The 13,332-nt window shown below is 48.4% G+C and overlaps 1 protein-coding gene across 1 annotated transcript in view; it reads right to left on the bottom strand.

Moving 5' to 3' along the window:
- Window positions 1–13,332, bottom strand: part of LOC145356552 (inactive rhomboid protein 2-like) — a 113,459-nt gene that overhangs the window by 57,611 nt on the left and 42,516 nt on the right. Inside the window, exons 8-12 of the mRNA XM_080209315.1 lie at window positions 10,442–10,642; window positions 10,067–10,178; window positions 3,218–3,292; window positions 2,973–3,134; window positions 368–501 (exon numbers count right to left, since the gene is read on the bottom strand). Of these exons, the coding sequence (XP_080065441.1) occupies window positions 368–501; window positions 2,973–3,134; window positions 3,218–3,292; window positions 10,067–10,178; window positions 10,442–10,642 (684 nt within the window). The remainder of the gene's footprint in view (window positions 1–367; window positions 502–2,972; window positions 3,135–3,217; window positions 3,293–10,066; window positions 10,179–10,441; window positions 10,643–13,332) is intronic.

Raw genomic sequence — 13,332 nt, 5'->3', positions numbered from 1 at the left:
CTCTTATTAATGATGTTAAAGTAAAATGCAGTAGCCTCCCAGTAAGCTCCCACAAGGGTCCTTCGAGGGAGAATAGAAGAATCCCTACAGTACAAAAGGAGGCCTTTCAGCCCATCAAGTCTGTACCAACTACAACCTCACCCATTCCTGCAACCCCACACATTTACCCTTTTAATCTCCCTGACACTAGGATTAATTTAGCATGGCCAATCAACCTAACCCTCAATTCTTTGGACTGTGAAAGGAAACTGGAGCATCTGGAAGAAACCCACACAGACACAGGGAGAATGTGCAGATTCCACACAGACCGTGACCCGAGGCTGGAATTGAACCTGGGACCCTGGTGTTGTGAGGCAGCAGTGCTAACCATTGTGCTACTGTGTCATCGAGCTGGGGACTGAAGGTGAAGGGCTTCAGATTGCAGCTCCCTCCCCAGATGGGGGTCACCCGGCGAGTCTTCTCTCCGTAGCTTCGAAAATCATTGAACTCTCTTTCAGCCATCTGGTTGAAGTGAAAAGTCTTTGAAGCAAAGTTTTGAAGTGTTTTTTTTTGGGATCTTGATCAGTTGGGCCAGTGGGCTTGCTGAAATGCCTAAAAACTTTGATCTATATTGTTTACATCCAATTTTGTGGTTCATTAACTTTTACAAGCCTCGATTGACAGTGTCAGGCTATTTCACAGGAGGGACTAGCTTTATTGTTTTATAGCAAGTCACAGTCTGTTAACTCTGAAGTGCTTCCTCTTTTGTGCACATTTCTTTTATAATGGGATTTCCTCTGTTCTGAAGTGCTTCCTGGGAAGAGCAGATGCTCAGTTTTACCGTGGTGGATCTTTTCCAACCTCTGACTTCTGAAGAGAATGTCTTTACTGGAAGCTGGTTTAACCAATAGAGGCAGGTGGCACAACTCAAACATTAAGGTCCTGGGGTTCCTCAGTGAGGACTTTCTGGCGGTCACTGTGAGCGTAGGAGGCTGAGGGGTGATCTTATAGAGGTCTATAAAATAATGAGGGGCACAGATCAGCGAGATAGTCAATATCTTTTCCCAAAGGTCGGGGAGTCTAAAACTAGAGGGCACAGGTTTAAGGTGAGAGGGGAGAGATACAAAAGTGTCCAGAGGGGCAATTGTTTCACACAGAGGGTGGGGAGTGTCTGGAACGAGCTGCCAGAGGCAGTAGGAGAGGTGAGTACAATTTTATCTTTTAAAAAGCATTTAGGCAGTTACATTGGTGCAATGGGTATAGAGGGATATGGGCAAAATGTGGGCATTCGGGGTTTAAAAAAAAGGGTGGCATGGACAAGTTGGGCCGAAGGGCCTGTTTCCCTGCTGTAAACCTCTATGATTCTATGGGCCCAATTTTACCAAAGATTCATGCCCGTTTTCGGGCGTGAAATCACGGTAAATTCTGGCGTCGGACCTATAACTCGATCTGCAGATTGCTCCTTTACCGATGCCTGATTTCAGTGAGGATCTGGTCCATGGCCCAATCGGGAGGCCCAACTCTATCACAAAATCCCATTGTACTGTTTTCAGATCCGTTCCGGATTCCTATTCTGCAGGGGAACCTCTGAAGCCCATCCTCCTCAAACACCCTTCACAGACCCCCCTCGCCAACCACCCCATCAGACCCACCCCCCATGATCCGAACCCCTCAGGAGGCAGACCTCCCACACCCTCCCCGGCAGAGCACCCCCCCCCAACTCCCCCACACAGTCGGACCCCCCCCGGGAGGCAGGCCACCCTTGGCAGAGCACACACCCCCCTTCCCCACGACCCACGTCCCCCCGGGAGGCAGCCCCCCCCCCCACCCCCACGTTCCACGTCCCCCCGGGAGGCAGCCCCCCCCACCCCCACGATCCACGACCCCCTGGGAGGCAGGCCCACACCCCCACCCCCACGATCCACGTCCCCCTGGGAGGCAGCCCCCCCCACCCCCCACGATCCACGTCCCCCTGGGAGGCAGGCCCACACCCCCACAGTGAAGGATGGGAGGGGTGGAGCATGGACTTGGGAGAATCTCCACCACCACCCCCCCACCAACAACCAGAGATCCATCTGAGCCCACCCCCCCCCTCCTCAGGCAGATGCGGAAGGTCAGGAAGGTGCTGCAGGCTGTCCAACGAGTGCAGTAAGAAATCTCCCAACACCAGGTTAAACTCCAACTGGACTTTCCAACAGGACTGTAACCCGGTGTGAGACTTCTTACTGTCTTCACCCCAGTCCAACGCCGACATCTCCACATCAACAAGTGCAGGTCAGAAGGACGGTGGAGGGACAGCAGCAATCCAGGCAGGTTGGAGGTGTGCTCCGCCGAGGGGGGGTCTGATCGGTGGGGCAGGGGGACTGCCTCCCGGGGGGGTTCTGATCCGGGGCGAGTCTGCTGGGAGGGGCCTGCTTCCCAGAGGGGCCTGATTGCTGCTCATCCCCTCCCCCACCCCTGGCTCTCTGCTGGTTTTGTTTCTCGTGCCCGGGCGAACAGAGCTGTGCAGTTCAGAGCTCCGATCGTTCCAGCAGCGCTAAACCCCAGCCACAGCGCAGAGCAGACCGGAGACGGTGAGAAGTGTATGAGCTGGAACGGGGATTCTGGGCTCAGATCCATTTTACATCCAGATCCAGCCCTTCGCCTCCCATTGGTAAAAATCGGGCCCTACGACTCTATCATAAACTCCCTATGGCACAGGGAGGCCATTCAGCCCATCGAGACATTATAAATTTGTAAATAGCTGAGGCTCCAGCACCAATCCTTGCAGACTGTAAGGGAATCAAAGAACTCACAAATGTTAAATGAATCTGAGTTGTAAACGACAGGTCATTTCAGGTGGAAGCAAGACTGAGCAACAACAGATATCTCCAATGCAAGCAAGGTTAAATCTGTTTCTGCTGACAAGCTTTGGTGTTGGCTTTAATCGTTAATATTTGATGGAAAGGCTGGGTATTTAAACGACACAAGTTAGTCCAGATATCCAAACATACCGAACAATCTTCCTTCAGTGTCTGTATACATCCAGATTTATCATTCTGAACACAACAGCCAGAGTTCCTCTCCACCTCTCTCTCCGTCTCAATGAGTTTGGAGATGAATTGATCCTTCCGTAAGCAAGGAGAAAACTTTGCTCCAAGGTGAATGAGAGAAATCTGCAAAGAGCCGAGAGTTTCGAATCAAACTGTCTGTTAATAAATTACACCTGTTGAAACTTTACACTTCTTTATCCACTCACCGTACTCGGGCCTATCCAGAAGTTCTCCTGTTGGATGTGTTGTACACTTTCGTACATTCCTTTATTCCCCAATACCTGAATTAAATGGAATCAATTTGAAACTTCCGCTGTTATTAACTTCTATTTAATTCAAATTTATCTTCACTAAAGCCCAACTTCTGGGAACAATTGGTTTTGAACAACAGCATAAAGTAGCCAATCCTAATTTAACAGCCTATCACCAATAACTGGAATACTTTGCCCACACAGTCTTTCTCCAGAGAAAGAATTTAGAATGAAAGAGTCATAGAACCATAGAACATTACAGCTCAGAAACAGGCCTTTTGGCCCTTCTTGTCTGTGCCGAACCATTTTTTGCCTCGTCCCACTGACCTGCACTTGGACCATATCCCTCCACACCCCCCTCATCCATGAACACGTCCAAGTTTTTCTTAAATGCTAAAAGTGACCCCGCATTTACCACTTTATCCGGCAGCTCATTTCACACTCCCACCACTCTCTGCGTGAAGCCCCCCCTAATATTCCCTTTAAACTTTTCTCCTTTCACCCTTAACCCATGCCCTCTGGTTTTTTTCTCCCCTAGCCTCAGAGGAAAAAGCCTGCTTGCATTCACTCTATCCATACCCATCAAAATCTTATACACCTCTATCAAATCTCCCCTCATTCTTCTACGCTCCAGGGAATAAAGTCCTAACCTGTTCAATCTCTCTGTAACTCAGCTTCTCAAGTCCCAGCAACATCCTTGTGAACCTTCTCTGCACTCTTTCAACCTTATTAATATCCTTCCTGTAACTAGGTGACCAAAACTGCACACAATACTCTAAATTTGGCCTCACCAATGTCTTATACAACCTTACCATAACATTCCAACTCTTACACTCAATATTTTGATTTATAAAGGCCAATGTTCCAAAAGCACTCTTTATAACCCTATTCCACCTATGACGCCATTTTTAGGGAATTATGTATCTGTATTCCCAGATCCATCTGTTCTATGACGCTCTTCAGTGTCCTATCATTTACCTTGGATGTTCTACTTTGGTTTGTCCTTCCAAAGTGCAATACCTCACACTTGTCTGCATTAAATTCCATTTGCCATTTTTCAGCCCATTTTTCTAGTTGGTCCAAATCCCTCTGCAAGCTTTGAAAACCTTCCTCACTGTCCACTACACCTCCAATCTTTGTACATCAGCAAATTTGCTGATCCAATTTACCACATTATCATCCAGATCATTGATATAGATGACAAACAACAATGGACCCAATACCGATCCCTGCGGCACTCCACTAGTCACAGAAGTAATCCTCCACGACCACTCTCTGGCTTCTTCCATTGAGCCAGTGTCTAATCCAATTTACTACCTTCCATGTATACTTAGCGACTGAACCTTCCTAACTAATCTCCCATGAGGGATCTTATCAAAGGCCTGACTGAAGGTAACCTTCTCGTAAAACTCTAATAGATTGGTTAAACATGATCTATCACATACAAAGCCATGTTGACTCTCCTTAATAAGTCCCTGTCCATCCAAGTATTTGTAGATCCTATCTCTTAGTACTCCTTCCAATAATTTATCTACTACTGACATCAAACTTACTGGCCTATAATTTCCTGGATTACTTTTTGAGCCTTTTTTAAATAACGGAACAACATGAACTATCCTCCAATCATCCGGCACCTCACCCGTGGATACCGACATTTTAAATATATCTGTCAGGGCCCCTGCAATTTCAACACTAGTCTCCTTCAAGGTCCGAGGGAATACCCTGTCCTGGGGATTTATCTAGTCTGATTTGCCTGAAGACAGCAAGCACCTCCTCCCCTGTGATCTGTAAAGGTTCCATGACCTCCCTACCTGTTTGCCCAATTTCCATAGACTCAATGCCAGTTTCCTTAGAAAATACGGATGCAAAAAATCCATTTAATATCCCCCCCATTTCTTTCGGTTCCATGCAAAGCCGACCACTCTGATCTTCAAGGACCAATTTTATCCCTTACTATCCTTTTGCTCTTAAGATACCTGTTGGCTAGGGTGAACGTTGGACCCTTAGAGGATGGGAGGGGGGAATTAGTGTTAGGGGATGGGGAAATGGCTGAGGCCTTGAATAACTTTTTTGTTTCGGTCTTCACGGAGGAGGACGTGAATAATTTGCCGGGTGTTAGCGATAGAAAGATGGTAGGAGTGGAGGGTCTTAATGACATTACTGTTACTAGAGAGGCAGTGCTCGACAGACTGGACGGACTGATTGTGGACAAGACCCCAGGACCGGATGGAATGCATCCAAGGGTTCTGAAAGAAATGGCGGAGGTGATAGTGGATGCCTTGATAATTATTTTCCAGACGTCGCTGGATTCCGGGGAAGTGCTGGAAGATTGGAAAACGGCTAATGTTACGCCGTTGTTTAAGAAGGGTGGCAGGCAAAAGGCAGGGAATTATAGGCCGGTTAGTTTAACGTCTGTTGTAGGTAAAATGTTAGAATCCGTGATCAAGGAGAAAATAGCGAGGCATCTTGAGGAGAATTGTTTGATAGAGCAGACGCAGCACGGTTTCGTTAAGGGGAAGTCGTGTCTGACGAATTTATTGGAGTTCTATGAGGATGTGTCTAGGGCGGTGGATAGAGGAGAGCCGGTGGATGTGGTGTTTCTTGATTTTCAGAAGGCGTTTGATAAGGTGCCTCACAAGAGGTTATTACTGAAGGTCAGGGGGCATGGAGTTGCGGGTAGGGTGTTAGCGTGGATAGAGGATTCGCTGTCAAATAGGAGGCAGAGAGTGGGGGTCAATGGGTGCTATTCAGATTGGCTGTTGGTGACTAGTGGAGTGCCCCAGGGGTCGGTGCTGGGGCCTCAGCTATTTACCATTTATATAGATGATCTAGAAGAGGGAACCAAGTGTATGGTGTCGAAATTTGCTGATGACACCAAGATTGGTGGAACGGCAAATTGTGCGGAGGGTGTGGAAAGTCTGCAGAGGGATCTAGATAGGCTGGGCGAATGGGCCAGGAACTGGCAAATGGAACTTAATGTTGGCAAATGTGAGGTTGTCCACTTTGGTAGGAATAATGGTAGGAAGGACTATTACTTACATGGCGAAAAACTGCAGCATGCAACGGTGCAGATGGACCTCGGGGTCCTTGTGCATGAGTCGCAAAAACCCAGCTTGCAGGTGCAGCAGGTGGTCAGGAAGGCAAATGGGATGCTGGCCTTCATAGCGAGGGGGATTGAATATAAAAGTAGAGAGGTCTTGCTGCAGCTGTACAGGGCACTGGTGAGGCCGCAGCTGGAGTACTGTGTGCAGTTTTGGTCGCCGCACTTACGCAAGGATATTTTGGCCTTGGAGGGAGTGCAGAGGAGGTTTACTAGGCTGATTCCGGAGTTGAAGGGGTTGGACTATGAGGAGAGGCTGAATAAACTTTAGATTGGCTAGGAGGGAGTTGAAGAGTGAATTAAGAAGGGCTAAAAGAGGACATGAGAAGACTTTGGCTGATAGGATTAAGGAGAATCCTAAGGCGTTCTATAGGTATGTTAAGAACAGAAGGTTGGTTAGGGCAAGATTAGGGCCAGTTACAGACAGCAGAGGGAAGTTGTGTGTGGAACCGGAAGACATTGGTGAGGCATTGAACCAATATTTCTCTTCGGTGTTCACGCAAGGGGACATGAATGTAGCTGAGGAGAACACTGGGTTGCAGGGGTGTAAAATAGACAGTATTGCAGTTGATAAGGGGGATGTGCTGGATATTCTTGAGGGTTTGAAAATAGATAAGTCCCCTGGTCCGGACAGGATTTACCCTAGGATTCTCTGGGAGGCAAGAGAAGTGATTGCAGAGCCTCTGGCTCTGATCTTCAGGTCGTCGTTGGTCTCAGGTATAGTACCGGAAGATTGGAGGATAGCGAATGTTGTCCCGTTGTTTAAGAAGGGGAACAGAGACTTCCCCGGGAATTGTAGACCGGTGAGTCTTACTTCTGTTGTGGGCAAGGTTTTAGAAAAAATTATTAGGGATAGGATTTATAGTTATTTGGAGAGTAATGAATTGATTGGAGATAGTCAGCATGGTTTTGTGGAGGGTAGGTCGTGCCTTACTAACCTTATTGAGTTTTTTGAGAAAGTGACCAAAGAGGTGGATGGGGGTAAGGCAGTTGACGTATATATGGACTTTAGTAAGGCGTTTGATAAGGTTCACCATGGAAGGCTTCTGCAGAAAATGCAGATGTATGGGATTGGGGGTAATCTAGGTACTTGGATCAGGAATTGGCTAGCAGATAGGAGACAGAGGGTGGTGGTTGATGGTAAATATTCGTCATGGAGTTCGGTTACGAGTGGTGTGCCTCAGGGATCTGTTTTGGGGCCACTGCTGTTTGTAATTTTTATTAATGATCTGGATGAGGGTATTGTTGGGTGGATTAGTAAATTTGCTGATGACACCAAAGTCGGAGGTGTGGTAGATTGTGAGGAAGGGTGTCGTAGTTTGCAGGGTGACTTAGACAGGTTGCAGAGCTGGGCCGAGAGGTGGCGGATGGAGTTTAATGCGGAGAAGTGTGAGGTAATTCACTTTGGTAGGAATAACAGATGTGTTGAGTATAGGGCTAACGGGACGACTCTGAATAGTGTGGATGAACAGAGGGATCTAGGTGTATGTGTACATAAATCCCTGAAAGTAGGGAATCAAGTAGATAAGGTTGTTAAGAAGGCATACGGTGTCTTAGCGTTTATTGGTAGGGGGATTGAATTTAGGAGTCGCAGCGTCATGTTGCAACTGTACACAACTCTGGTACGGCCGCACTTGGAGTATTGTGTGCAGTTCTGGTCCCCACATTATAGGAAGGATGTGGAGGCTTTGGAGAGGGTGCAGAGGAGGTTTACCAGGATGTTGCCTGGTATGGTGGGGAGGTCCTATGAGGAGAGACTGAGGGATTTGGGGTTGTTTTCGCTAGAAAGAAGGCAGCTAAGAGGGGATCTTATTGAAACATATAAGATGATTAGAGGTTTAGATAGGGTGGACAGTGATAGCCCTTTTCCTCGGATGGAGAAAGCTAGCACGAGGGGGCATAGCTTTAAATTAAGGGGTGGTAGTTATAGGACGGATGTCAGGGGTAGGTTCTTTACCCAGAGGGTGGTGAGGGATTGGAATACCCTGCCTGCTGCAGTTGTAAATGCGCCTAGTTTGGGGGCGTTTAAGAGATCCGTGGATAGGTTTATGGATGAAAAGGGATTGGTTTAGGTTAGTGGGTCATTGTTTTTTAACTGGTCGGCGCAACATCATGGGCCGAAGGGCCTGTTCTGCGCTGTAATGTTCTATGTTCTATGTTTAAACTAGGCTTGTACTCGTTAGAGTTTAGAAGAATGAGGGGAGATCTCATTGAGACGTATAAGATGATGAATGGGATGGATAGGATAGAGGTGGAGAGGCTCTTCCCGCTCAGAAAGGACAGTAGGACTAGGGGGCACAGCCTCAAGATAAAGGGGGGGCGGTTTAGAACGGAGTTGAGGAGGAACTTCTTCACTCAAAGGGTGGTGAATCTCTGGAATTCTCTGCCCGTTGAAGTGGTGGAGGCTGCCTCGCTAAATATTTTTAAGACGCGGGTTGATGGGTTTTTGATAAGCAAGGGGATTAAGGGTTATGGGGAGAGGGCGGGAATGTGGAACTGAGCCACGACAGATCAGCCATGATCTTATTGAATGGCGGGGCAGGCTCGAAGGGCTGGATGGCCTACTCCTGCTCCTATTTCTTATGTTCTTATGTTCTTATTATGAAGTTCTTAGGATTATCCTTCACCTTGACTGCCACAAAGTGGCTCACATTACTATTTATCCCAACTCAAATTAAATAGGACATTTTTAAAGCCAGCAACTAATTTGAGGTGAAAAGGAGAATAAACAATATTGAAAAAGCAGTGTGCAGGTTCCATCACTTCATTTGTGAGGTCAGTCTGGGTCCCAGGACCTGTGAGAAAGGTGAGGCCCATTCCCCACCCCCACCCCCACCCCCACCCCCACCCCCACCCCCACCCAGAGCAACAACCTCTCCCTTTTGCAGGAAATTCTTCGTTAAGAATGATGCCCAATTAACTGAAAATCATCTGATTGGCCTAACCTTAGTTTGCAACTTAATTATCCCATCCCTTCATTTCTCTGAACCCATTCCTATCCAACTATTACCCTCATTCTCTACTTAACACCCTTCCTCTTTCTCTAATCCTCCTCCTATCATGTTTTATTGTCACCATCCCAGCAGCTTTGAGTCTGATTGTGCAGTACATTAATCTGCATATCAGAACTCACAGAATCCAGACAGTGCAGCTGGAAGGCATTTGGCCCATCGAGCTTGCACCGACAACAATCCCCAGGTATTTACCCTGCTAATCCCCCTAACCTGTACATTTTAGGACACTAAAGGGTGATTTAGCATAGCTAATCCACCTAACCCACACATCTTTGGATGTGGAAGGAACCCAGTGCGCATTAACACCATAATGAAGTTACTGTGAAAATCCCCTAGTCCCCACACTCCAGTGCCTGTTCGGGTACAATGAGGGGCAATTTATCATGGCCAATGCACGATATCGATAATTCTTGGAGCAAAGCAAATGTGTGTGTGTGTGTGTGTGTGTGTGTGTGTGTCTCCCTCTTCCACTCTGTCAGTGTGTGTGTGTCTCTCTCTCTCTCTCTCTGTGCTTGTGTGTGTCTCTGTCTTCCTCTCAGAAACAAATTTAACCCGTGTTCTACAGACAAACTTTCCTCCCTTAACTTGAAGGAACATTCTGAGGTATAAATGGATGTGAAGGTGGGAGAGAAACCCTTCCATTGACTAATGGGCAAAATGACAGAATTCTTCCCATTCTGGGTAACTTACAAGTTGTGTTTTTACGTGTTGTGCAAATCCCATTGGGGCAATTCCATAAATACCAATCGCCAGCAAGGTGACCACAATGTGAACAAATGTGATCCAGTAGGTGAAATAGGGCCTGGAGAAGAAAACAGCTGTTAGGGAGAAAGAGAGAGAGAGAGAGGCATTGACAGAGACAGACACCCAGCACACACAACACCATATACACAGAGAAACACAGAGAGAGACAGAGACACACACGCAGACACAGAGACAGAGAGGAAGACAGTGACACACACACACATACAGAGACAGAGAGACACACACACACACACACACACACACACAGCCACATAGATACACACATGTTCACATGCACAAGGATTGATGAGTTTTCTCTACCTGTGGTTCTTGATGAGCTGTAGTTTGTTTTGGGTTCTGTGGCTCAGTGCCCGGCGATATCTCCTATTCAGCCAGTTTCCAACCATCCCCAGACCATACTGACGCCTCCTTTTATCAAATGCAAAGTGTTTGACTTCTGACATGATACGTTTCCCCCTTCTGCGCCCTGCTTGCCAATCTGAGAGCTGATTCCGAACTTCCCTATGGAGACACATGAGGCATTACAAGTAAAGGGATTCTAGTTATAAAGATTACACAATCCATTGTTTTAATTAACAGGATAAATATCAGATATGCGCACGGACACATGCACACACGGATACATAGATTTACACACATACCCACACACAATCACAATTCTTTGTTCTTTGCTGCTTGTTCCTTTTGCAAACCAGCCTCCCATCCACTGACTCCGTCTACACTTCCCACTGCCTCAAGGAAAAGCAGCCGGCATAATTCAGGAGCCCCCCCCACCACCTCCCCCCCAACTACCCCCTCCCCCCCACAAGCCCCCCCACCCCCCCATCCCCCTTCCACCCCCCACCCACCCCCATCCCCCCTCCACCCCCCCACCCCCCCACCACCCCCCCACCCCCCCATCCCCCCTCCACCCCCCCACCCACCCCTATCCCCCCTCCACCCCCCCATCCCCCCCATACCCCCTCCACCCCCCATCCCCCCCAACACCACCACCCCCCAACCCCACCCACCCCCCATCCCCCCTCCACCACCCCCCCCCCCACCACCACCACCACCACCCCCCTCCCCCACGCACCCTGGACATTCTCTCTTCCACCTTCTTCCATCGGGAAAAAGATACAAAAGTCTGAGGTCCCGTACCGACCGACTCAAGAACAGCTTCTTCCCTGCTGCTGTCAGACTTTTGAATGGACCTCCCTCGCATTAAGCTGATCTTTCTCTACACCCTCGCTGTGACTGTAACACTACATTCTGCACTCTCTCCTTTCCTTCTCTATGAATGGTACGTTTTGTTTATATAACGTGCAAGAGACAATACTTTTCACTGAATGTTTATAAATGTGACAATAATAAATCAAATTGAAGCAAATTGTGGCTGGATTGCTCCTTTTAGCCCTGGCAGAGCAGAAGGTAGTAAGAAGTCTCACAACACCAGGTTAAAGTTCAACAGCTTTGTTTGGTAGCCAAAGCCACTAACTTTCGGGGTTCTGCCCCTTTGTCAGGTGAGTGGGGGGTTCTGATCACAAACAGGGTATATAAAGACACAGATACTAATACTGATTAGAATGCGAGTTTTTATAGTTAATCAAGTCTTAAAGGTACAGACAATGTGAGTGGAGAGAGGCAGATGGAATGTTGGCCTTTATAGTGAGGGGGATTGAATATAAAAGCAGGGAGGTCTTGCTGCAACTGTACAGGGTACTGGTGAGGCCGCAGCTGGAGTACTGTGTGCAGTTTTGGTCGCCGCACTTGCGGAAGGATATATTGGCCTTGGAGGGAGTGCAGAGAAGGTTCACCAGGTTGGTACCGGAGATGAGGGGGTTAGCCTATGAAGAGAGATTGAACAGACTGGGTCTGTACTCATTGGAGTTTAGAAGGCTGAGGGGGGATCTTATAGAGACGTATAAGATAATGAAGGGGCTAGATAGGGTGGAGGCAGAGAGATTCTTTCCACTTAGAAAGGAAGCAAGAACTGGAGGACACAGCCTTAAAATGAGGGGGAGTCAGTTTAGAACAGAGTTGAGGAGGAACTTCTTCTCCCAGAGGTCCAACTCCCATACACCCCATATAGACTCAACACCAACCCCCATACACCCCGTGTACACTCAACACCAACCCCCATACACCCCGTGTACACTCAACACCAACCCCCATACACCCCGTGTACACTCAACACCAACCCCCATACACCCCGTGTACACTCAACACCAACCCCCATACACACCATGTACACTCAACACCAACTCTCATACACCCAGTGTACACTCAACACCAACCCCCATACACCCCATGCACACTCAACACCAACCCCCATACACCCCGTGTACACTCAACACCAACCCCCATACACCCCGTGTACACTCAACACCAACCCCCATACACACCGTGTACACTCAACACCAACTCCCATACACCCCGTGTACACTCAACACCAACCCTCATACACACCATGTACACTCAACACCAACTCCCATACACCCCGTGTACACTCAACACCAACTCCCATACACACCATGTACACTCAACACCAACCCCCATACACCCCGTGTACACTCAACACCAACCCCCATACACACCATGTACACTCAACACCAACTCTCATACACCCCGTGTACACTCAACACCAACCCCCATACACCCCATGCACACTCAACACCAACCCCCATACACCCCGTGTACACTCAACACCAACCCCCATACACCCCGTGTACACTCAACACCAACCCCCATACACACCGTGTACGCTGAGCTCCAACCCCCATACACCCCGTGTACACTGAGCTCCAACCCCCATACACCCCGTGTACAATCAACACCAACCCCCATACACCCCGTGTACACTCAACACCAACCCCCATACACCCCGTGTACACTCAACACCAACCCCCATACACCCCGTGTACACTCAACACCAACCCCCATACACCCCGTGTACACTGAGCTCCAACCCCCATACACACCGTGTACACTGAGCTCCAACCCCCATACACACCGTGTACACTGAGCTCCAACCCCCATACACCCCGTGTACACTCAACACCAACCCCCATACACCCTGTGTACATTCAACACCAACCCCCATACACCCTGTGTACACTCAACACCAACCCCCATACACCCCGTGTACACTCAACACCAACCCCCATACACCCCGTGTACACTCAACACCAACTCTCATACACCCCGTGTAC

Source organism: Carcharhinus amblyrhynchos, chromosome 21 (genome assembly GCF_965287045.1).
Source record: "Carcharhinus amblyrhynchos chromosome 21, sCarAmb.v2.hapA, whole genome shotgun sequence".
Lineage (NCBI taxonomy): Eukaryota > Metazoa > Chordata > Chondrichthyes > Carcharhiniformes > Carcharhinidae > Carcharhinus > Carcharhinus amblyrhynchos.
This window is presented reverse-complemented; position numbering and strand designations above follow the sequence as displayed.